This window comes from Jaculus jaculus, chromosome 5 (assembly GCF_020740685.1).
Source record: "Jaculus jaculus isolate mJacJac1 chromosome 5, mJacJac1.mat.Y.cur, whole genome shotgun sequence".
In the NCBI taxonomy this organism is placed as follows: Eukaryota; Metazoa; Chordata; class Mammalia; order Rodentia; family Dipodidae; genus Jaculus; species Jaculus jaculus.
Genome location: NC_059106.1, coordinates 85,285,194 through 85,309,017, shown reverse-complemented (window position 1 = coordinate 85,309,017; position 23,824 = coordinate 85,285,194). Strand labels below are relative to the sequence as shown.

Here is a 23,824-nt window from a genome sequence, read left to right as displayed (position 1 = left end):
CTGTTTTTGTTTTTTGAGGTAGGGTCTCACTCTAGCCAGGCTGACCTGGAATTCACTATGTAGTCTCAGGGTGGCCTCGAACTCACCACAATCCTACCTCTGCCTCTCGAGTGCTGGGATTAAATGTGTGCACCACCATGCCCGGCTCATTGGACTATTTCACCTCAAGTTGAGATGTTTAAGCAAATGTAATCATCCTTGCATGAAATACAATTTACTAAAGAGACAAGTGCTCCTTCTCTGTACCAGAGTTTTGAAACAATGGAACCCAAGAAATTGAAATTTCCTTAGGAATTGAATGCTGGGTAAAGAAAAAGTCAGAAGTTTGGTGCCAGCCAGAGGAGGAACTTGCCTTGAGGAAAGATTTGATGACCCTGGGAACTGGGAAGATGGCTCTGTGGATAAACACTGGTTTATGAGGACTGGAATTTGTATCAGTAGGATCTGCATAAATGCTGGCTGGGTATAGTGGCCAGCCTCTTAACCCAACACTTGGGAGATTTCTGGCGAAAGCTGATTAGCTGGACCAGCTGAATTGGTGAGCTGTAGGTTCCAGTGAGAGACCTTGACTCAGTAAATAAAAGTGTAGAGCAATTGAGGACATCAACCTGATGTCAACCTCTGGCTTACACACACACACACACACACACATATCTCCATGTATACACACGTGCACATAAAACAACACAACACAAACACTTCTGTACCATCACACATACACACAAATATATGGCCACTTTGCAGCAGAGACTGGAGTTGAGAGGAGGGGTTGGACCACAGCCTCCACTGGGATTGCTGAGCTACGATACCTGCCTTCTATTTACACTCAAACTGTATGTCAGTACCCTGAATAGAAATTGAGTGGGTGGGTGAGGGCGTGCTGAGTCAGTGGATCACATCTTTCTTCCCAATGTGGCCACATTTTAGAAATCTTTCCCTGCTATTTTATTTATTTTGTTGAGACTTACATGGGACCTGGGATCGGACTTGGATCTTTTGGCTTTGCAAGCAAGCACCTTAATAATTAAGCCATCTCTCTAGTCCTTTTCCTACTTTTTACAATTACTTGATTATTTGGCTTGTTGAGAATAGGTGTCTGGACCTGGTTTGTTAGGGAGCTATAGCGCTCAGGCTCTCACACTAACAACTCTGGCAACACTGTCACCATCGTAATATAAATCATTTAGATTAATCAACTCCAGCCTCTAAGCTAGGCCCATCCATCACCTCCCACAAGTAGGTGGGACTTCTTTTCAAGATTTCATCAGGGTAGGATAGTGGAGTTCACCAACAGTGAGGACAAGTCAGTGGTCCAGAAGCCAATGCATCATGAACATCTCTGCACTGAGCATCTCTGGGCTCCTCCAGGTGGCCTTGCTTCTCAGCCTGCTTCTGTTGTTGTTCAAGGCAGTCCAGCACCACCTGCGCAGACAGTGGCTGCTGCGGGCACTCCAGCAGTTCCCATCTCCACCTGCTCACTGGCTCTTTGGGCACCAACAGGAGGTATGAAGATGGACAATGATGTGGGAAGACAGGGAGTACTGAGGCTCTTACATCTTTGTCAGCAGGTCCACTGGCCCAAACCTTTTCTTGTGTGTGGTGCTGAGGATTGTATCTAGAACCTAACATGGTCTAGTCTGTAGACAATAGGACAAAACCTCTGTTGTGAGCAGAATGTGGCCTCTGAAGAATACCTCTGCTGTCTCTTAGATCAATCTTATCCTTGCTGTAGGGCACTCACTGCCTCATAAGAAGCCTGTCCTGTTACTCAGCTCTACTCCCCAGTCCTTTTGGCAGATTTATCATCTGTCCTGGACGTCCTGTGCTTGAATGGTTGGGGCTTGGTCCTTCCTGAGTCTCCTCCTCTCCAAGCTGAGCACCTCCAAAAGCCACAACTGTTTTTAAAGAACCTAGATTCTAGATGGGACCCTACCCAGTCATTTAATGGTATCTTCTTTGCTTGACCCAGAGCTTGCCTGAGAGCACAGAGGTTATTGTGATGGAAGGCCTCGTCTGCTGGCTTTATGGTATATGGTACCAATGACACAGATCTCAGAGTGTGTTGTGGTACTGTCTTCTGTGGTGGGTCATGATGTCAGGAGACAGGGTCCAATGACTTGTAATCTTCCAAGAATGGGTGACTCAGGACTGAAACTGTGACAATGGCAGACATACGTGAGGGAGATGGCAGCCTGATGTCATTCAGCTGAGTGATAATGATATTTGAATTTGCTCATAAAAGAGGGTCTGTTTACCCCTAACACTTTTCCCACATACTATGAACAGTGAACTCTTTGGAGTCAAACACACCATCCCTTCCTTGTCTCAGTACCAAACGTGGATCCTGGCACAGTGTTGTAGAATCACCCAGGGGAGTAAAATGAACATTTCAGGGCTAGTGTGGAACAGTGCCAATCATGAAATATAAGCTTTGGAGGTAGGGTTCCAAGTCTAGTTCACTGTTTTCTTGAAGAAGGCCAAATAAATGTCACTTGCAGGGAACCTAATATAGGAATGATTAAAACTGGTCTTAGAGAAGAGCCAAAATCCAATACCAAAATCTGATTATGCAATTTATTATATTTTTGATTTGTAGATTAGTTGTTGATTTAAGATATTGTTACCTTTTGATTGATGTGGTTGTCACAAGCTAAATGATTTTTTTTTCCTAAGCTGACAGTCAACAGAAGGAACAACTAGGGCCTCTCCAGTGACATTCCCATTACATAGATGGCTATTGGATGATTTGTAGATGCAATGAGTGGATGAGTTATAATTTATAACAGTAATATTTTTATGATAACGAATAACTTCTCAACTTGTTGGCTAATAGAAATTACTGAACAATATTTCTAGAACTTATAATGTTGAAATAATTATTTACTCACTACTTATATGTATTATTGGCTAAGTTTGAATTCCACTTGTAATTAGAACCAATGACAGCCACAAGTTACAGATGTGTTAATGCAGAAAGTGCAGTAATGCCCTGGACATCACATCCACTTGTGCTACATGGGGGTGAGAATATACCTGCAGTTGCATAGCTGTATTCCTAACTTCTAGAAAGGTAACTGGTACACATCAAGGCATAAATTTATATTTTATGAATGAATGAATGCATTAGTGTATATAAGAACAGAGAGAATCAGCAGCAAGGGGGATCATAGATCCTGTTCTCTCACTTCTGCACCTTGGCTACCCACCATCCTGGGTTTAAACAAGATGTCCACAGACCCTAGCCTTCTTTTGTTCTTGTCAGTTTTTCTGGTCTTAGTCAAAAATTATAATACTCTCACAATAATTTAGTGAAGAACTACTCTTTTACTACCAGATATATTTGTTGATTCTTTCCTTAGCTTTCTAATTTCTTAAAAAAAAAAACATGCTTTCTGTAGGCCTTGTTGTATACTTGACAATAAGAAAGCATAGATGACAGATGTTGAAGTAGTTTGTCAGCACAGGGATGAAGATTATAATATTGAGTGTAAATATGATAATAAGGAGACACCCAGTAGTTTCAGAAATAAGACAGACACTAAGGTGCCAGCAAAGTTGTGGATTTTTTTTAAAGGTAGGTTCTCAGTCTAGCCTAGGCTGGCCTGGAATTCACTATGTAATTTCAGAGTAGACTTGAACTCACAGTTATCCTCTTACCCCTGTCTCCAAAGTGCTAGATTTATTTGGCCTTCTTCTTGAAAATAGTGGACTAGACTTGGAACTCCTACTTCAAAGCAATCACACTCAGCTTAAGGTTGTGTTAGATGCAGTTACATGGGCAGATCATTTAACAAAAGAGTCCTCATTCTTTAAGAAATTAGGTTGAACTAAGAATCCTCCCTAACTACTGATTGCCTGGACTATTAGAGAATTGTACAGTGTGATAGGGCTACCACACCAAAGATCCACAGGTAGGGCTGATAACACAACAGAAATGTCTTTCATTGTGGAGATCAGAAGTCCCAGGTCATGGTGACAATGGGGGTGGTTCCTTCTGAGGGTTCTTAAGAGGTATCTGATGTTGGTACATGGCCATCTTCTTTCTATACTCCTTCACATTCATCTCCATGCATACCCAGTTTTGAAAGTTCCTTTCTTCATAGGAGGGCATCATAGTGGATCAGAGCCCACTCTTAAGACTGCACTTTATTTGATGACCTCTATAAAAATCCTATGTCCTAAATGTCACATTCTGAGGTATTAAGTTTCAGCATCTCAACATGTGCCTTTGGGAAGACTATAGTTAACTCATCATCTAGTCCTACATAGTGATAAAGAACTTGCTGTGTGTAAAGTTAAAAGGGCAGTTCTGAGTTAAGTCCTTGAAGATCCAATGGTGAAACAAGTCTTGACCTTGAACCCATGTTTTGGAGTGATGCAGCAATGTACTGGACCATAACACAATCCGTAACAGTCTGAGTCTTAGAGCTCAGTGGATAGATTCAATACCACGTCCATGGTCTCCTAATCCACTATCCCTACTCAGGCCCTAAATTTATAATTGGTTTGTTTCTCCTGGTAACAGTTCCTAAAGAATGATGACCTTCAACACCTGCTAACACGTATAGAGAAATACCCAAGTGCTTCTCCTCTGTGGATATGGGGGAGTGAGCTTTTCGTTCTGGTCTATGACCCTGACTACATGAAGGTGATTCTGGGGAGATCAGGTGAGAGTGTTTTATTCCAGCTGCAGCAGCTCTTCCCTCCTCAGCACATGCTCTAATATCTACAAAATATTAGAAGATTGACAGTAAAATGTCAAGAAGTGAAACTTCACCTTGTTCCCCCTCTTCCCGGGCAACAGCCCAAGCTGATCCAACCATATTTACTGAGTCTGAATCTGAATTTATTTACTTCTTTACTGCCATAAATTAAGTAACCTGTTTTTTAAAGTGACCCATTTCTTAAGGAAACATACTGTGTCCATACAGACTTGAGTTTGAAACCAGGAACTATTGCCTAAATCATGAGGTGACTATGACACCACACATAGTACAGGCTACAAGGTGCTCTTTCATTCATAGTCTGTGTTATGAGTATGATCAATTCCTTTTAGCTCACCTTGGGGCACACAGAACCTGCCTTTCTAATTCCAACTAAGTGGGCCAATAGAGGGGAACAGTGGCAGGAGATGTGGTGCACTCTGCCAATAAAGATTAATCAAGAATCCATAAAAGCTCATGGCCACAAATAGAGCTGCTTCATGGCTGTCTTACTTGCTCAATGTCAGTTTGCTGATAAACTCTTCTTTTCTTTCAGACCCAAAGGCTCACATATACAGATTTTTGTTGCCATGGATTGGTATGTACTTAATTTTTTTATTAATCTATTTTGATAGAGAAAGTATGTGTTTGTGTATGAGAGAGAGAGAGGAAGATATTGAGAAAATGGGTATGCAGGGCCTCTAGCCACTGCAAATGAACTCCAGACATATGTGCCACCTTGTACATCTAGCTTATGTGGGTACTGGGGAATTGAACCTGGGTCAGTAGGCTTCACAGGCAAGCACCTTAACGGCTAAGACATCTCTCCAGTCCTCGTATGTTCTTTTGAACTAGGATTCTGGCCACTTCCCTGCAGGGTTGATATGGTGCTATATCTCTCTGGCTCAGTTGTTAGTGACCTGCTGTACTGGGATATCCCACCCCTAAATAAAGTCTATTTCTTTCGCTCTAATCAGTTCTTATATCTACTTCCTCATGCTTGTGTGAGGCTGTCTAATGCTCTGTTCCTTCTGCATCCCATCCTCGTCTCCAAATTCTGTCTGACTTTTATTTATGCCTCTTCTCAACTTACTTGCAGTTCTTTACAATTTGCTCATATCTATCATAATCAACTCAGATTTATCAGCCTGTTCCTGAAAAGTACAACTTGTTACTATCTTTGTCCCAGACATTCTTTCTTTTCTGTTGTTTTTGCCACAAACCCTTGTGATGTAGTTACCTTCATGCTACTGGGATAAAACAACTGACTAAAAGCAGCTCATGGGAGGGAAGGTTTAATTTTGGCTTACAATCTCAAGGGGAAGCTTCATGATGGCAGGGGAAAAGCATGGAATTTGTAGAGGCTAGAAACCACTTCTGCCACAGGTGATGGAAAATAGCAAGAGAGTGAGCCAAGTTCTAACAAAGTGTGGAGGTGGTAAACACTCCTAAGTCCAGTTCCAATGACACACCTCCTCCAATAATACTTCACCTTCTATATTGATACCAACTGGGGACCAAACATTCAAAACATGAATTTATTATGGGCGATATACTATTGAAACTACCACATTTTGTCCATAAAATAATAACCATAGAAGATGTCAAATGCAATATATTCAGTATAATTTAGAAGTCTACAAATGTTTAAGTTTTAAAAAAATTACTTATTCATGTATGAAAGAGGGAAAGAGAAAGAGAGAGAGAGAGAGAGAGAGAGAGAGAGAGAGAGAGAGAGAGAGAGACAGAGAGAGAGACAGAGACAGAGAGAAATAACATACCAGAGCCTCTGTAACACATGTAACACCTTCTGCATGTGGCTTTATGTGGAAACTGTGGAATAGAACTAATGTCATTAGGCTTTGCAGACAAGAGCTTTAACAACTGAGAAATCTCCCTAGCACCATATATATCTATTTTTTTCTAGGTAGGGTCTCACTCTAGCCCAGGCTGACCTGGAATTCACTATGTAGTCTCAGGGTGGCCTTGGACTCAATGTGATACTCCTACCTCTGCCTCCCAAGTGCTGGCCTTAAAGGCGTGCACCACCACACCCAGCTTCAGCACCATATTTTTTAAAAAATCAATTAATCACAACACTGTTCAAAGAAGTCCAAATACAAGGTCTCATCTGAAACACAAGAAAAGATTTAATTTAGCTTATTCTCAAAGGGAAGCTTCGTGATGGCAGAGCAAAGCATGGCATGAGCAGAGGCTGGATGTCACCTCTTGCCACAGCAGAAGGAAAGCAGTAGCAAGAAAGTGAGCTGAGACTTGGCAAAGGGGCTCTACCCATAATACCCTTAATCCCATCCCCAACAACATGCCATCTCCAACAAGGCTCCACTTCTCAAAATGCCACCAGCTGAGGACCAAGCATTTTAAAACATGAGTTTAGATAAAAGATCTAATTCAAACTACCACACCTAACATCTGTCTCTCCCAAGTTATCCTGCTCTCCCCTCTGGCACCCATTGCTCCTGAACTTATGCACACAACAAACTATTTTCTCAGGTTATGGATTGGTCATGATAAATGGGCAGAAGTGGTTCCAGCACCGGCGGATGTTGACCCCAGCTTTCCACTTTAACATCTTGAAGCCCTATGTGGGGATCATGGCAGACTCTGTGCAAGTGATGCTGGTGAGCGCTCACCTTCTCTTTTTTTTTTTGCCACATGCCCACTAAAGTATACACTAAGATTCTATTCTGTACGTAGATAGTGTTCAGACATATTCACATGGCACGACACTTTCAAGTCATTATTATGAGGATGGATTTCTCAAAAGTAGATGGGATAGAAATGACTCAGGCATCGGGATGTAGACGCTTTACTTATTATCCACTATCGTGGTGGATTCAAGTTAGTAAGACAGCTTATCTTTGGTTAGTTGGCCAATGACCCGTTTCATTGGCAGGAAAGACATACAAGCATACCACTCAACCTTCCTCTTCCTGAGGTCAGGCTTCTGTATGGACTAGCATGATTATTAAGTGGACACTAGGTCCTCACTCCATAGCCCAAACTGTCCAATAGAAATATTTATTAACTACAGAGTGCTCTGTTATCAGTAGAACTTGGTGAATAAAAAGGAACTGAAAGCAAAGGTGGCCTCTATTAGCAATACTCATGAAAACTTTCATTTTTGCAATATATTTTGTGCTTATATTTGGGCAGCTACTAGTTTTATAAGTCTGATGTATCTTTCTGAGAAATCAGTGGGATATCAATCACATTATGACTAACTTGAAGGCCATAGCTGATTCAAAAAACATCAAAAGATTATGAGATGATAGGTGGCAAGATGTTACATATAGTAATAAATTTTGTGAGAAATGGACATCAGAGTACAAACATTTCTTTACTGCCTTAAGTTGGTCAGAGGCACTATACTGAGGTACACAAATAGCTCATTCAGAGATGAAGGAACTGAGTCTAATTTCAAAAGCCTTCTCGAGGAAATAAGAAAGACACACCACCTCTCTAATACAGGACAAGTGGGAGCAATTCACTGACCAGGACAATTCTGTAGAGATCTTTCCACATGTCTCCTTGATGACCCTGGACACCATCATGAAGTGTGTCTTCAGCTACCAGGGCAGTGTCCAGCTGGACAGGTGAGTAACAACCATACAAATGTGAGGACCTTGTTATTACCAGCTGATGTGGCTGATCCTGAGAGACAGGTAGGTGGGGCAACCTGGATGCTCATCTCCACATAAAAGAAGATTCAAACCCCACTGCCAGACCAGTCCCAACACTGTCCTAGCCACAGCCTCTCATTGCTAACCAGGTAGAAAGCTGGCTACCTGTGTCCTCTTTTAAAGGCTTAGAAGCCACAGTTTAGACACACAGAGTGGATGAGTGCTTCAATGTTGCTTATGTCCTGCGGTAGACAGCTTCAGGTCGCTGAGATGGGCTCTCAGGCCAGGCACAGTTGTGGAAGAAGGGATTTATTGAAGAAAGAGGTGAAGTTTCATAATCACAGAAGAATCTGGCCCAGCTTCACAGGACCAACCACAGAGATAAAAGCCATAAGCCACCACCAGCAAGCACCCCAGAAGACCCACGCAGAGCTCAGACACTTTCCATATCTTTAGACAGGAATTCCAAATCCACTCTCACACCTTAGAGCTGGACCCCAAGATCCACCCAGTGACACCTCCTCTAGCCAGGTGGTTGCAGATCTAAATTAAAAACTTTAATATAATTCAGAAAACATTGGGGCCATTCATTCAAACTACTGCATCTCCCATATAGGGAATCTTCATTAAGAGTCAACTCTGTCTCCAGGTCAGACCTCCCCAGCAGTCTTTTGTGCATTCTGTCCCTCAGGAATTCCCAGCCCTACCTGCAGGCTGTTAATGACCTGAAAACCCTGATTAATACCCGTATGAGGAATATCTTCTACCAGAACAATGGCATCTACAAGCTGACCTCAGATGGCCGCTGGACCAACCGTGCCTGCCAGATCGCCCATGAGCACACAGGTGTTTTTCTTTCCTCCTGATTCCTGTATTCTAACAGGCTCATCCCAAGTGAAGTGGCCATGGCTCTTTAGGTAAAGCCAGTTCTATGGTGCTCCTGAAGGACTTGGGATTTATTTGTGATGGGTATTTCCCCAGTTCAAGCATCAGGAGTCCTGACGCACAGGTGCCAAGTGGGGTGCAGGGTGTTACCTGGACCACTAGTTTAGTGATACTGTTTGAGGTCTACTCCAACAACTCAAGCAGTGTCTTCATGGTCTATGGTTCCAAGGGAAGGACTAGAACGTCTGTCAGATAACATTGTTCTCTGAAGTTTGAGCCATTCCCACATGCCTCCTGAACTCTACAAGGTACCCACTAGATTGTGTATGGAGCTGATACTCTTGCTGTAGTCTCCATTTCTGCCTAGTAACCATTTCTATGGGACAGATCTAGTGATCAAGCAGAGGAAAGCTCAGCTGCAGGACAAGGGAGAGCTGGAAAAGTTCAGGGAGAAGAAGCACTTGGATTTTCTGGACATCCTCCTACTTGCCAGAGTAAGTGTTATGGGAAGCTTGCAGCTTTGTCCAAGAACAGAGTGAGGGTTAAACCCTGCTCTCAGCTTTGGACCTCCCTAAGGTGGAGAATGGCAGCAGCTTGTCTGACGAGGAACTACGTGCTGAGGTGGACAGTTTCATGTTTGGGGGACATGATACCACAGCCACTAGCATCTCTTGGATCTTCTATGCTTTGGCCACACACCCTGACCACCAGCAGAGATGCAGGGAGGAGATCCAGAGTATCCTGGGGGATGAAGCTTCCATGACCTGGTAAGTGAGCTCTCACGATGTGGGGGAAGTCTGCCTTGCTAGTATTGGGCACTCCTGGCTTCTCAGACTCAGCCTGCTCTTCACCATAGGATTTGTTTCAGGGACCACCTGGAGAAAATGCCTTACACCACCATGTGCATTAAAGAGGCTCTGAGACTCTACCCACCGGTATCAAATGTGGGCAGAAAGCTCAGTAAACCTGTCACCTTTCCTGATGGACGCTGTTTACCTGAAGGTAAGAGATCCTACATTTAATCACCTAGGACAAGGGAGGATAGACGTCCATGTGGGCTTCAGGAGTTCTGAATTGTTTGGTTATAATTTCCTTATAAGTAAATTAGTACTTATTTTTAGTTTAGAGGGTAGATATAAAATTGTGGGCCTGGAGAGATTGCTTAACAGTGAAGGTGCTTATCTGCAAAGCCAAAGGTCCCAGGTTTGATTCCCCAGGACCCACATAAGCCAGTTGCATATGGTAGTACATGTGTCTGAAGTTTGTCTGAAGCAGCTGGAGGTCCTGGTGTGCCCATTCTGTCTCTCTCCCCCTCTTTCTCATGTAAATAAAGAGAAAATATTAAAAATATTTTAGCATATGGCTGGATCACTGAAAAATTTTAATAACAGTTTCTTTAAGTGACTAAATAATATTACCTATTGGGAAATTGGTGTAAATGATCTATTTGATACCTTTTAACTTTGTATTTCATGACAATATAGTTATAAGTTTCTTCCATTCTCTATCTAGTTATCATTGAAGTTCTTTGGTCACATGACTACAGTTCTCTTTATTTGAATTCCCGGTTATTATAGATTTAAACATCTTTCTTTGAGTCCTGATTGAAGAATTCTAGCATGAAGAGACAACTTCTATTTAGATGAACACTTTTTTCCCATTTGAAAATATATTTTATTTATGTATTTGAGAGACAGAGGAAGAGGCAGATAGAGTGAAAGAAAGAATGGGTGTGCCAGGACCTCTAGCCACTGCAAACAACTCCATATGCATGCGCCTCCTGTGCACCTGTCTTATGTGGGTCCTTGGGTACTCATCAGGGGTCCTTTGGCTTCACAGGGAAGCACCTTAACTGCGAAGCCATTCCCCCAGCCCCCCATTTTTCCTGTTTTTTAAAAATATTTTTTATTTAGCTGCATACTTTTAAAAATATTTATTTATTTGGGAGAGAGAGAGAAAACAGACATGGCGGGTCCTGTATTTACTGTAAATGAACTTCAGATGCATGTTCCACCTTATGCATCTGGCCTTATGTAGGCACTGGGGAATCGAACCTAGGGTTTTTGGCTTTGCTGGTAAGCGCCATCTCTCCAGCTTACTTGCTTTCCTTCTTTCCTTTATGTCTATCTTTATTTTTCCTTCCTTAAAGTATTTTATTTATTTATTTGAGAGAGAAAAAGGCAGAGAGAGAGACAGAGAGAGAAAGGGAGGGAGAGAGAGAGAGAGGGCTACACACTTTCAAAACATCCTTTGCACTGTGTGGAATGTGTGGATGACTCTACTGTGATGCATTCCATGGAAAACATCAGTTAACAAAATGATGACGCAACCCTCAGTCTCCTCCACGTGAGTATCTATGTCCATAGCCTGTCAGTGTGGCTTCATGACTGGAGCCCTGAATTCTCAGTTCCTGAGATGTGGAGGATAGAGAAAGAAGTAGATGAGGACTAGGGAGATGTGGCTCCTTCCTTAGGCCATGGCTGGTGACAGAGACAGGAAATGCTGTCATGAATTGGATGTGGTCTGGTCTGAGGTATCCTCAGGTTGGTGGTAGTGTTGGCCAGAGCTGGGTCCACTTCCTGACAAAAGTACACATTGTCTCACCTGCCCTTATTTTCTATCCAGTTAAATTCTTTGTGACCATAGGAATGTCACTCAGCCTATATTATATTCCTTTATTTTTAAAAATGAAGATAATTGAGAGCCTTCTTAGAGGTGGATTCTGAGCATGGAGCACATGACTTTATGTTCTATAAGATTTTGAGAAGGCATTTGATCAATGTGAGCTGTCACCTGAGTGACTTCACAATGAACTTTTAACATGTTTGCGTTTCTCATTCCTGAGTCACCCATGTTTGTTCCTTACTATGCATAGGAGTTTTGAGTTTTGACAAGTCTTCTCTAACTCCCAGTATCAGGATCATGTTGATCAAAGTTAGGGTTTATGGAACAAGGCCTTTCATGCATGCACACACTAGGAATTTATTCCATGGGCATAACTAGCTCTTTCTCTGTCTCTTATCTGACCCATAGGTCTCACAGTTCTTCTCTCTATTTATGGTCTCCACCACAACCCAAGAGTATGGCCAAATCCAGAGGTATGTGGGCCCTGGAGTATGGGAAGAGAAGATCTCTTAGAACTAATACTTCTTCCCATTCTCATCTCTGATAATTCTGTCCTTTCATGGGTTAGAGTCAGGGGCTTAATTACAACCTATCCTGTCCTTGGTTCTCTCTCTGCAGGTGTTTGACCCTTCCCGCTTTTCACCAGATTCTAATCATCATAGCCACTCTTTCCTGCCATTCTCAGGAGGAGCAAGGTGAGGCAGCCTGTCTTGGTGGGGCAAAATGGAATTACTGTTAACATATCTGATATTTATTTATTTATTTGAGAGAGAGAGAGAGAGAGACAGGGAGGGAAAGAGAGATACCAGGACCTCTAGCCACGGTAAACAAACTACAGACACATGCACCACCTTGTTCATCTGACTTACATGAGTACTGGGGAGTCTAACCTTGGTCTTTAGACTTTGCAGCCAAGGGCCTTAACTGCTAAGCCCTATCTCCAGCCCAACATACCTGATTTTTGAGATACCATAAATTCACATATGGAATAGTCAGGTATACCTTTCTTTGCTGGTGTTTGGGCAAGAAGCTTCTTGTGAGTGTGTCTGTGTGCAAAGGAATGCACCGTTTTAGAACACACCATGGAGATGGTGTCTGTCCTTCCTAACCGCCTGCCAGGTCAGCGTCAATAGATGCTTCCCACATACGTGCAACCTGGGGTTTCCCTCACTCTTGGGGCAAGTCAATACAAATAAGATTCTTCATGTGGATTTAAGTTAGGCAGTGTGCTTTTCATTTGCTTGGACTCTTAACAGGGCCATGCCTTTTTCCATATCTTCCCCAGTCCGCTGTGCATATTTCTCTCAGCCTAGAGTCACTGCAGCACGTGGTTAGTTTACCTAGGTCTCTCTTCTGGATGTTCACCATGTATAAAACTTGCTCTAATGCTTGAAAGATCACAGTAGCCTTTCTAAGAAAGTCTTACAGCAGTGTGCATCACCTCCACATTTGCAGTCTCACACATAATTTTCTACTTCATATTAATGTCACATTCTTCTGACAGCTTTACCAATTGTCAAAACTTAAAAGGTAAAGTGAAACTTAAAATTTAAAAAAATTAATTTTTATTTTATTTATAAGAGAAATCTAGAGGAAGAAAGGGAAGGGAAGGAGGGAGAGAGAGAGAGAGAGAGAGAGAGAGAATAAATGGGTGCACCAGGGCCACTAGCCCCTGCAAATGAATTCCAGACATATGTGCCACCTTGTACATCTGGGTTCTGTAGGTACTGGAGAATTAAACTTGGGTCCATAGATTTTGCAGGCAAGTGTCTTAATCACTAAGCCATCTCTCCAGCTGAAACCTACACTTTTTTCACTTTCACATATATACAATATGCTCCAACTTTAGACATAAAGCATAAATATGGGCACAGCAAACTGCCTTCAAGAAGATGAAACACTGCTTTGAATTAAAGCATAGTGATGCAAAAGTTCCTCAGGGTCAATTTGAACTCATTTGAAGTAGCTATAGATAAACCACATCAAAAGTGCCACTGGGGTCCTTCACAAAATCTCAGAGAATTCCCCTGTGTCATGGAGATTAGTACAACTTAAAAGTATTTGTACAAACAAGGATTTTCAGAATTACAGTTATGTGAATTATTTCACTGTGATGTAAACTTATATAGGATAGGCTCTAAACAAATAATTCATCCATAATCAGGACACTAAAGTTTGACTTGCCCAGAGCCAACTACTTCCTCTTAGCCACAGTCTGTTAATAAGGTCTCTTGGAGCAAAGGTTAGCAAAGTATATTTAGATCAATTCTAAATAAGAATAACTAAAATTTTCTTTTGCTATGTTCTTATATCCTTTAGCTTTTCAACTTGATTAACATATCAAACACAAAGAATTAAATAGTATGTTTCTCTGTGGAAAATCCTATGCTAAAAGTTGGGTACACAAGACTGAAGGTTTCCTACCCAGATTAAGCAAGCCCAGAAATGTATTCTACAGAATCAGACACTGAGCCTTGGAACAGATGTCATTCATTCTTTCAGTCCCTCATAGCTCCTAGAGAAGCTTATGAAACATTTCATGCACTTGACGCTGTTTTCTGGCCCTTACAGTGGTGTATCCCACTATACTTATGGTCTCTTGGGTGTCAGAAGGGAAGAGGAACAGCTGGCAAAGGAATGAGGGACAGCTGTTTATCATCTTGAGTCTTTAGAATGTGAGGCAGCAGCTACCTAGGTAGCATGAGCTGAGGGAGGAAGTGTGGCTGGGCAGGTAAGGGGTGGGGAGGCAGCAGCCCCCTGCACTGGGCTGCATCTGGACACGTTCTTATCTGATGGATGGCATGGGAAGGCCAGCGTGGAGAAAGGGGATTGAAGGACCAGAGAGGTTCAGCTGAGTGTGCTAAAGTTTGCAGGGCAGTGTGTGTGTGTGAGTGTGTTTGTGTACATTTCAGAGGTAGAATTACAACGTTACAGATAAAATAAGTGGGATTGAAATTTGACCACTGAGTGTGAGGAAGGTTGATGGGGAAACAGCTTGGAGATCTCCAGCCTGATGCCTTCCCCGGGATCATCTATACTGACATCTGATTCTCCTTAACACTAGTAAATCTTGTCTCCCTGTAGAGAGCTCTTCTGTGATGTGTGACCTCCCTTTCCCTTTGTGGCTCTCACCATTGACATTTGCACTGAGGAGCTGGAAATTCTTAGGGGAAGAAGATAACTAACCACAGGCCAATCATAGAATGACAGATACTATTAGATTGCCCTTTAGAGTGCTTGCTCTATCCTTACAATGTCATGTCTGAGATCAGGACTAGGACCAGAGTTATCCCTGAGAGAATGGGAGACCCTCTCAAAAGACAGAAAGCATGAACCAAGGCGGGCAGTGGGACCATAATGCTAACAGTGATGGGTTCGTGAAGAGTGGCCCTAAGCCTCCACATATTGGCTAGTACTTAGTGGGTAATCACTGCCCAGCTCTGTACCTGTCTTCAGGCCACCTGTCTTTTGACTGTCCCTTTCTGACCCAGGAACTGCCTTGGAAAACAGTTTGCCATATACAAGCTAAAGGTGGCCGTGGCTTTGACCCTGCTCCGCTTTGAGCTGCTGCCAGATCCCACCAAGATTCCAGTCCCTGTAATACAGCTTGTGTTGCAGTCCAAGAATGGGATCCACCTGCATCTCAGGAAGCTCCAGTAATGCGGGTGAGGACAAGCAGTCACAGGCTTTGAGCCTTTGAGTCCTGCCTGCCATCCTGTCTTCCTGTCGCCTTCCCCTGGGCCTGACTGTTTCCCTCATGCTGGCTTCTATCTGCCCATCAGTCCTACTGTTCTCCTGACTGCTCTGACTGCTGTCACGCCTCCTGTCCTCCTCTCTCTCTCTCTCTCTCTCTCTCTCTCTCTCTCTCTCTCACACACACACACACACACACACATTCCTCTAGGCTCCCCACCTTCTTGTCTGTCTACCTGTCTCCCACCTGCTTGTATCTTTAAATGTTTTTCAAATTCCTGACCACTTTCCTGCCCTCCAGCTTGCCCTGCCTTCTACCTGGTTTTCTTTGCTGCTGCTTTGTCTACACCAATGGGAACTCCCTGATTTGCTGTATGAAGTAACACTACTTTCCTGGCTTAAGCGACACTTATTATACTCATGTCTTTGCAGGTCAGATGTCTGCAGCGGCTTTCCTGAGTGAAAACGAAGGATTTCAAGAGGTCTGAGGAAGGATCCCTTCTGCTATGTTCCAGCTTCTAGAGTTTTACCCTCAAGGTCTCCCACTGAGTAGATTTAGCGTCCCAGGGTTGTTCTTCATTGAAGAACTGATTTTACGTTTAATCAAGTAACGGTAATTCAGCCCAGCCACACTGAAGTAGAACTAATTGAACATGAAAGTAAACATGAAATTCTATGTTTGTCAATTTAGCATGGAGACATATTTCCTCACATCTACCTAATCTGAAAATAAAACTTTGTTGTTTTCCTGAGTTTATGATCCCCTTCATATGGACAACAGAAGTACACTTCTTCCAACTGTCCTGAATAGCATTAAAAATTTTCCCCTGGACACAGTGCAAAGTTGACAAATTCACTCTTAATTCATGGTCTGTGATTTCATACTGTGAAAGATTCAAATTAAGTATTCTCAGTTTATCTCCTACTGCAGCTGGATGGAATAAAAAGGAAAAGAGGTGGATTCACACAGAAAAACATTCAAAAGAAGATGAGAGAAATAAAGCTCCCTTATCATTACAGTGATGATTTCTTCCACTTCTAGCATCATCACAGTAGCATTCTGAACCATCCCCTTCCCCCACCCATCTCTTACTCCCTTTGCCATCACTTAGCTCCTCAGCAAGTTGCTTGGTCTTTGTTTGACTGGATGATGCAAACAATCATCCTCATGAGTTTTAGGTCACACGTAGTGCTTCCAGAATCAGGTTGTTCTCTTTTTCACTTGCTTTGGTGACAAGGCATGTTAGTGCTAAGAAATGTTCTCTGATAGTTCCTGCATTCCACACATCCTTTTCCTTTCCGTGTTCAACATTTTAGTAATTAACATACTGATAAATAAACTAGGTATGGTGGTATGCTTCAGTAATCCCAGCACTGGGGAAAAATGGGATGAAGGATCTCCAGTCTTATTCCACCCTAGCTTTTGTCACAAATACCAACCAACAAGCAACAAAAGCAAAATCAAAAACTACAGTGCCAGGAAGACACTGGGTTTAGCTTTGAAAAATCTTAGTCCTACAGTGATAGGACATAAGCATTTCTCTGCAGATCCATGGAAGTTTCTTGGCTGTATGCACATATCTGTGACCACATCTTCTTCTCTCTCCACTTTACTTACTGTAGTGAAGAGCAACAAGCCATCCTGAATGTACTTATTTTGACTAAACTGATCTAAGATATTATATACATGGCCATTCAGAATCTTGCTCTGATCATATTTTCTTTTGTAGGATATTTGATTAGTAGTGCCCAGTGGTGGTATTTTTATAACCTATTTCCCAAATACAACAGACTATCAGAAACTCTTCAGCACTGAATGTAATGCAATATTGACGTTTAACTGCTAAGAATTAGAAAAGACATTCCAGATGACACACAACCAGTTTCTAAAAGCCACCCTAGGTATGCCCCAATATAGTCTTTCTTTGTATGAAAACCTGTATTGGTCAGAACTTTATGAAAGAAAAGAGACCAGAATAATAGCTGTCTGCTAGGCTAAAAGAAATCCTAGCACCCACAGATGCCTGGCCTCATTTATCCCACTAGCCAAGATCTTTTCTTTCTTATCCCTGTCTTCTCACAGAGAAGCTGAAATTAGAAGAGTCACATTGGTCCCAGATGTTGACTTGATGAGATGACTGAGTGAACAGGGCAAGGCAGGAAGCTAGTTATAAATCTAGCACAAGGGAGGGAAAGGATTGGACAGGAAGGCAGGTGCTCATCCACCAATGCACTAGAGGAAGAAATCAAACACATCTGGGGCCTTGGACTTGCTCTGACAAGGAGGAGAGAGCCCAGTCAGAGAAGAGTTTCCAGAGGAGACACAGTGATGAATGTGGTAGTGACTTGGCATATTTTCCCAGTTGTTTGTCACAGGCTCTGGGTTCTCCTCACATAGCCCATGAGCCTTTTGTTCTCAAGAAGCTCCAGCATCTCTTGGGGGGAAGTTCATGACCTTACCATAGCTGTGACCAGGTTTTGCATAGTTGGGGTCTGTATTAGTCAGGGTTCTCTAGAGGAACAGAATTGCTACAATGAATTATTTTAAAAAGGGAATTATTGGATTATTTTACAGTAGTCCAATAGCAGTTGCAGGCCCAAGAATCACCGAACCTGGTAGCTGTTCAGTCCACGTGGCCCGATGCCTCAGCAGTCCCGACCTGGCACTGCAGATGGTGCCGGAAAGCCTGGAGGCTTCCTGAGGAGTCGCTGGGTTTCGATCCATGCAGGTCTTCAGTTGATGCTGGTCTTTAGTCTGCACTTGTCCTTAAACCACGCTAGAAGGTAGCAAGCAGCTCTGGCAGCCAAGTGGAAGGAAGGAAGGAAAAAAGGGAACTCTTCTACCCAGAGCTTCCTTATATCAAGTCCCCCTCTGAGCGGGGCTGCCCACTCTTGGGGAAGGGCTCACCCTGGGGGAAAGATCTCCTCCTTTAGTTGATCCTTCCTAGAAACAACCTGTGGATTACTAAACAGATCAAGTTGACAACACCTTAACTATCACAAGTCCACCCCTTGTCAACTTGGCATCAAATGATGTCTCCATACATCACACTTAATTTCCAATGAAAACAGTAACAAGCTCATAATTCTGCCTAACATCGCATAACTATCCCACGTACAACTGGAAACGCAAAATCTTCCCTCCAACACAAGCTTAGTCTCTAAGTATAATGGGTCTAATATAAATTCAACAGTTAGCTAATGATATAATCATAATACTGGTGTAGATACATACAAACACTCTGTTATCAAGGAGGACAGAAACATTGCAATCACAGTCCTCGTTTCTGTAACTGGTCACATGGCCTTAGCTGGTATTTGTAACTGCCTTCTTCTACTACCCATTCTGTATTCCCTCCACCTTCAGCAAGCACTTCGGCAGGTCTTGGTTCTTTACCTGGAGGGGTAACCCATACCTTCATTCCTGAAGGATCTGGGCCATTTATCACACTACTTCTATTGGGTTGTTGCAGTTGTCCATAGACTTTGACAACAGGATATGGTAACACTAACAGACACCCTAAAGGATCTCCTGGACTCCAGGCATACTCTTCCTTACCTCCAGTGTGGAGGAGCAGTCCAATTTCCCCCTGGTAATCTGGGTCAATCACCCCTGCAATCACTGTAACTTCTTTCTCAGCCTGTTCACTCAAGGGCATTAGGAGCCCAAGGTGACTAGGGGGAAGTCTTAGCTTCCAGTTTAATAGAATGTTCTTTGTGTCTTCTGGCAAAAGCACTCCCCCCTCTGGGACCAAGACTTAGTCCAGCACAGTGTAAGGTTGCGGGAACAGGAAGCAAAAATCTAGCCAACGGGTCACTTGGGGTGATGGTAAGTGGGACCATTCCCATTTCCACCCCTTGATTCCTGGACCCATGAATCCGGGGTATAGGAGAAATAGTACCATATATAGGACACTGATTCAGAGCATATACAGCCTGCTGGAGGACACTCCCCCAGCCCTCCAAGCTGTTGCCACCTACTTGGAGCTGTAGCTGTTTCTTCAAAAGGCCACTCCACTGTTCTATCAAGCCAGCTGCTTCAGAATGGTGGGGCACATGGTAAGACCAGTGAATTCCATGATCATGAGCCCACTGCCGTACTTCCTTGGCAGTGAAGTGAGTTCCTTGGTCAGAAGCAATGCTGTGTGGAATGCCATGATGATGGATAAGGCATTCTGTAAGCCCACGGATGGTAGTTTTGGCAGAAGCACTACGTGCAGGAAAGGCAAATGCATACTCAGAATAAGTGTCTATTCCAGTAAGGACAAAATGCTGCCCTTTCCATGATGGAAGAGATCTGATGTAGTCAACCTGCCACCAGGTTGCTGGCTGGTCACCCCGAGGAATACTACCATATCAGGGGCTCAGAGTTCGTCTCTGCTGTTGGCAAATTTGGCACTCAGCAGTAGCCGTAGCCAGGTCAGCCTTAGTTAGTGGAAGTCCATGTTGTTGGGCCCATGCATAGCCTGCATCTCTGCCACCATGGTCACTTTGTTCGTGGGCCCGTTGGGCAATGACAGGGGTGGCTGAGGAAAAAGGTTGACCACTATCCACAGAAAGGGTCAGCTTATCTACTTGATTATTAAAGTCATCCTCCAATGAGGTCACCTTCTGATGAGCATTGACATGGGACACAAGTATCCTTATATCCTTTGCCCATTCAGAGAGATCTATCCACATACACCTTCCCCAAATGTCCTTTTCACCAATTTTCCAATTGTGCTCCTTCCAAGTCCCAGATCATCCAGCCAAACCATCGGCCACAGCCCATGAGTCAGTGTATAACTGCACGTCTGGCCATTTTTCCTTCCAAGCAAAATTCACAACCATATGCACTGCCTGAAGTTCTACCCTTTGTGAAGACTTCCCTTCACCACAGTCCTTCAGAGTTGTCCCAGAAAGGGGCTGTAATGCTGCAGCTGTCCACTTCTGGGCAGTGCCGACATAACGTGCTGAACCATCTGTAAACCATACCCTAGACCTCTCCTCCTCAGTCAATTGATCATAGGGCACACCCCATGATGCCATAGGTGCATGCTTGGGGACAGAAAGCATTGCAAGAGGAGTAGCAACGATAGGCATGTGGGCAACTTCCTCATGTAACTTACTAATACCTTCAGGGCCTGCTCAAGCCCGATCACGTATATACTACTTCCACTTGATGATGAACTGCTGCTGTGCATGTCCAACTTTATGGCCTGGTGGGTCAGACAACACCCAGCTCATAATGGGCAGCTCAGGTCACATAGTAACTTGATGGCCCATTGTCAAATGTTCAGTTTCCACTAAGGCCCAATAGCAGGCCAAGAGCTGTCTCTCAAAGGGAGAATAATTGTCTGCAGAAAATGGCAAGGCCTTGCTCCACAATCCCAAGGGCCTCTGCTGTGATTCACTTATGGGGGCCTGCCAAAGGCTCCAAACAACATCCCTGTCTGCCACATAAACCTCAAATACCATCAGATCTGCTGGATCATACGGCCCAAGGGGTAGAGCAGCCTGCACAGCAGCCTGGACCTGTCAAAGAGCCTTCTCTTGTTCTGGGCTCCAATGAAAACTAGTAGCTTTCTAAGTCACTTGGTACATGGGACAGAGTAAGACACCCAAGTGAGGAATGTGCTGTCTCCAAAATCCAAATAGGCCCACTAGACATTGTGCTTCTTTCTTAGTGGTAGGAGGGGCCAAATGCAACAACTTGTCTTTTACCTTAGAGGGAATATCCCTTCATGCCCCAGACCACTGAATTCCTAGAAATTTCACTGAGGTGGAAGATCCTTGAATTTTGGATGGATTTATATCCCATCCCCTGATGCGCATATGCTGTGCCAGCAACACCAGAGTGGTTGCCATCTCCTGCTCATTTGATCCAATTAGCATTATGTCATCAATATAATGAACCAACGTGACACCCTGTGGAAGGGACAGGCGATCAAGGGCCCTGCGAACTAAGCTATGACACAGGGCTGGATAGTTAATACAACCTTGAGGTATAACAGTAAATGTGTACTGCTGACCTTGCCAGCTGAAGGCAAATTACTTCTGGTAGTCCATATGGACAGGTATGGAGAATAAAGCATTTACAAGATCAATAGCTGCATACCAGGTACCAGGAGACGTGTTAATCTGCTCAAGTAAAGAAACCACATCTGGTACAGCAGCTGCAATTGGAGTCGCCACCTGATTAAGTTTCTGATAATCCACTGTCATTCTCCATCTGTCTTCTGAACAGACCAAATAGGAGAGTTAAAGGGAGATGTGGTGGGAACCACCACCCCTGCATCCTTCAAGTCCTTTATAGTGGCATTAATTTCTGAAATCCCTCCAGGGATGCGATATTGTTTTTGATTCACTATTTTCCCTGGTGGTGGGAGCCTCAATGGCTTCCATTTGGCCTTTCTAACCATAGTAGCCCTTACTCCACAAGTCAGGGAACCAATGTGGGGGCTCTGCCACCTCCTAAGTATATCTATCCCAATTATGCATTCTGGGACTGGGGAAATAGCCACAGAGTGAGTTCGGGAACCCACTGGACCCACTGTCAGTCTAACATTTGCCAAAACTCCATTGATCACCTGACCTCCGTAAGCATCTACTTTAACTGAAGGGCCATGGTGCTTTTTGGGGTCTCCTGGAAGCAATGTCAATTCAGAGCCAGTGTCCAGTAGGCCCCGAAAGGTCTGATTATTTCCTTCCCCCCAGTGTACAGTTACCCTAGCAAAAGGCCGCAGGTCCCTCTGAGGAAGGATAGGTGTAAGTTTAATATTGAAACTTTTGGCAGTTGCAGGAGGGTCCTTCCTCAAGGGAACCTGGCCAACCCTTCAATCAATGGGCTCAGGATCTGTAAACTGGCTCAAGTCTGGAAACTGATTAAGAGCCCTTGATTCTCTGTTGCTATAATTCAAAATGGCTTTATGTTCCCTTGCTCTGGAACTTTTCTGCTTATACAGACCAAGAAGAAACTCAGTAGGCTTTTTATCTATTTGAGTTCTGGGGACACCATGATTAATAAGCCAATGCCAAAGGTCCATACCTATATGTGCATAATTTTGCCTACGCTATCTATTATGAAAAACACATTCACCCCACCTTTGGTGATTCAGTGCTGCCACTTGGCCCTTGTTACCCCGAGATCCAGTTATGCCCATTGCATCTAAATCACCTAATGCAACAACTGCAGCTCCCACTGTGAGGTCTTCTTTACATAAAAGACCAATGATAGGGGACTTTAAGTATGCTGGCGCTCCCCTCACAAATCTGTTTCTTATAGTCTTAGTGAAGGGCATATCTTCTGGCTGCTCCCATTGTGGGGGCAAAGATGAGTTTACATGGCAAATCCACCCCAGCATTCCAAGTTCTCTGAGCTTTTTAATCCCTTCATCGACATTAAGCCAAAAGATATCAGACAGCTCAAGCTCATTCACAGTAGGCCATCTTTGGAGCCATACTTCAGTCAATCAAATAAACTCTTGGCACCCCTTCCAACTGCATGACCTGCATTCTTAAATCTAAAATCTCTGCTCAATGGGCCCATTTCAGTAAATTCAGCCTGATCCAATCTTATGTTCCTCCAACATCCCACACCCTTAAAATCCATTCCCACACATATTCCCCATGCTTCTGCTTGTACAAGTTAGAAAACTCCTGAAGTTCTTTAGGAGCGTACCTCACCTCCTCCTGTGTCACACTTTCCATCTCACCTTTAGGGGCCTGCCTAGCCTTCTGCCTGGTTATAGACCTAGAGGCAAAGATGGGTGGGAACTGAGAAACACCAGCATTTTCTGCTGATTCAAGGAGTGAGATTGCTGCTAGACACTTGACTATTTGGCTTTGGCCTTTTGGAGCTGATTTTCAAGAGGAAAGTGGGAGGATTTGAAACCCTGGCCTATGGGACTCCTTGAAGTGCTGTGAGTACAGGTTGATGGACTATTCTGGTCAGAGTTGAAAGACCCGAATGCAGTAAGAACAATGGACTATGAGGTTTGCCTTATGAGGGTGAAAAAGAGCTTTGCTTGGACTGGGCTAGCAGTTTGTGTGAGAAGCTTGCTCTTATGCCCATGTCCTGAGAAGTTGTGCAGGGTTGCTTTGTGTAGAAATGAACTGGTGTGTGCAGAGGGATATGGCACAGAAACAAAAATCTTTGGATGAACTCTTGCCTGTTCAGCTGCAACTGAGAGATTACAACCTTTGAGACTGGGCTAGCTGACCTGTGCTGGGGTAACAAGAAGAATGTTGACTCTTTTGAAGGGGTCTGAGTGCTCAAGGAGTGTCTTTTTCTTC

At 43.6% G+C, this 23,824-nt stretch overlaps 1 protein-coding gene across 1 annotated transcript; it reads left to right on the top strand.

Moving 5' to 3' along the window:
• Window positions 1-1,329: 1,329 nt before the first annotated feature.
• On the top strand, window positions 1,330-16,302 carry LOC101608141 (cytochrome P450 4A11-like). The gene is made up of 13 exons (XM_045149141.1): window positions 1,330-1,503; window positions 4,526-4,667; window positions 5,260-5,301; window positions 7,218-7,345; window positions 8,196-8,320; window positions 9,039-9,193; window positions 9,620-9,726; window positions 9,809-9,999; window positions 10,101-10,234; window positions 12,266-12,330; window positions 12,476-12,552; window positions 15,349-15,522; window positions 15,983-16,302. Exons 1-12 carry the CDS (start codon window positions 1,330-1,332, stop codon window positions 15,515-15,517), a joined length of 1,509 nt encoding a protein of 502 aa, XP_045005076.1. The 3' UTR covers window positions 15,518-15,522; window positions 15,983-16,302.
• The last annotated feature ends 7,522 nt before the right edge of the window (window positions 16,303-23,824 follow it).

Coding starts and splice junctions, on each gene's coding strand:
- LOC101608141 (XM_045149141.1), top strand. CDS start 1,330: ATGAACATCTCTGCACTGAGCATCTCTGGGCTCCTCCAGGTGGCCTTG. Junction 9,727..9,808: donor ACATCCTCCTACTTGCCAGA/GTAAGTGTTATG, acceptor GACCTCCCTAAG/GTGGAGAATGGCAGCAGCTT. Junction 12,553..15,348: donor CCATTCTCAGGAGGAGCAAG/GTGAGGCAGCCT, acceptor TTTCTGACCCAG/GAACTGCCTTGGAAAACAGT.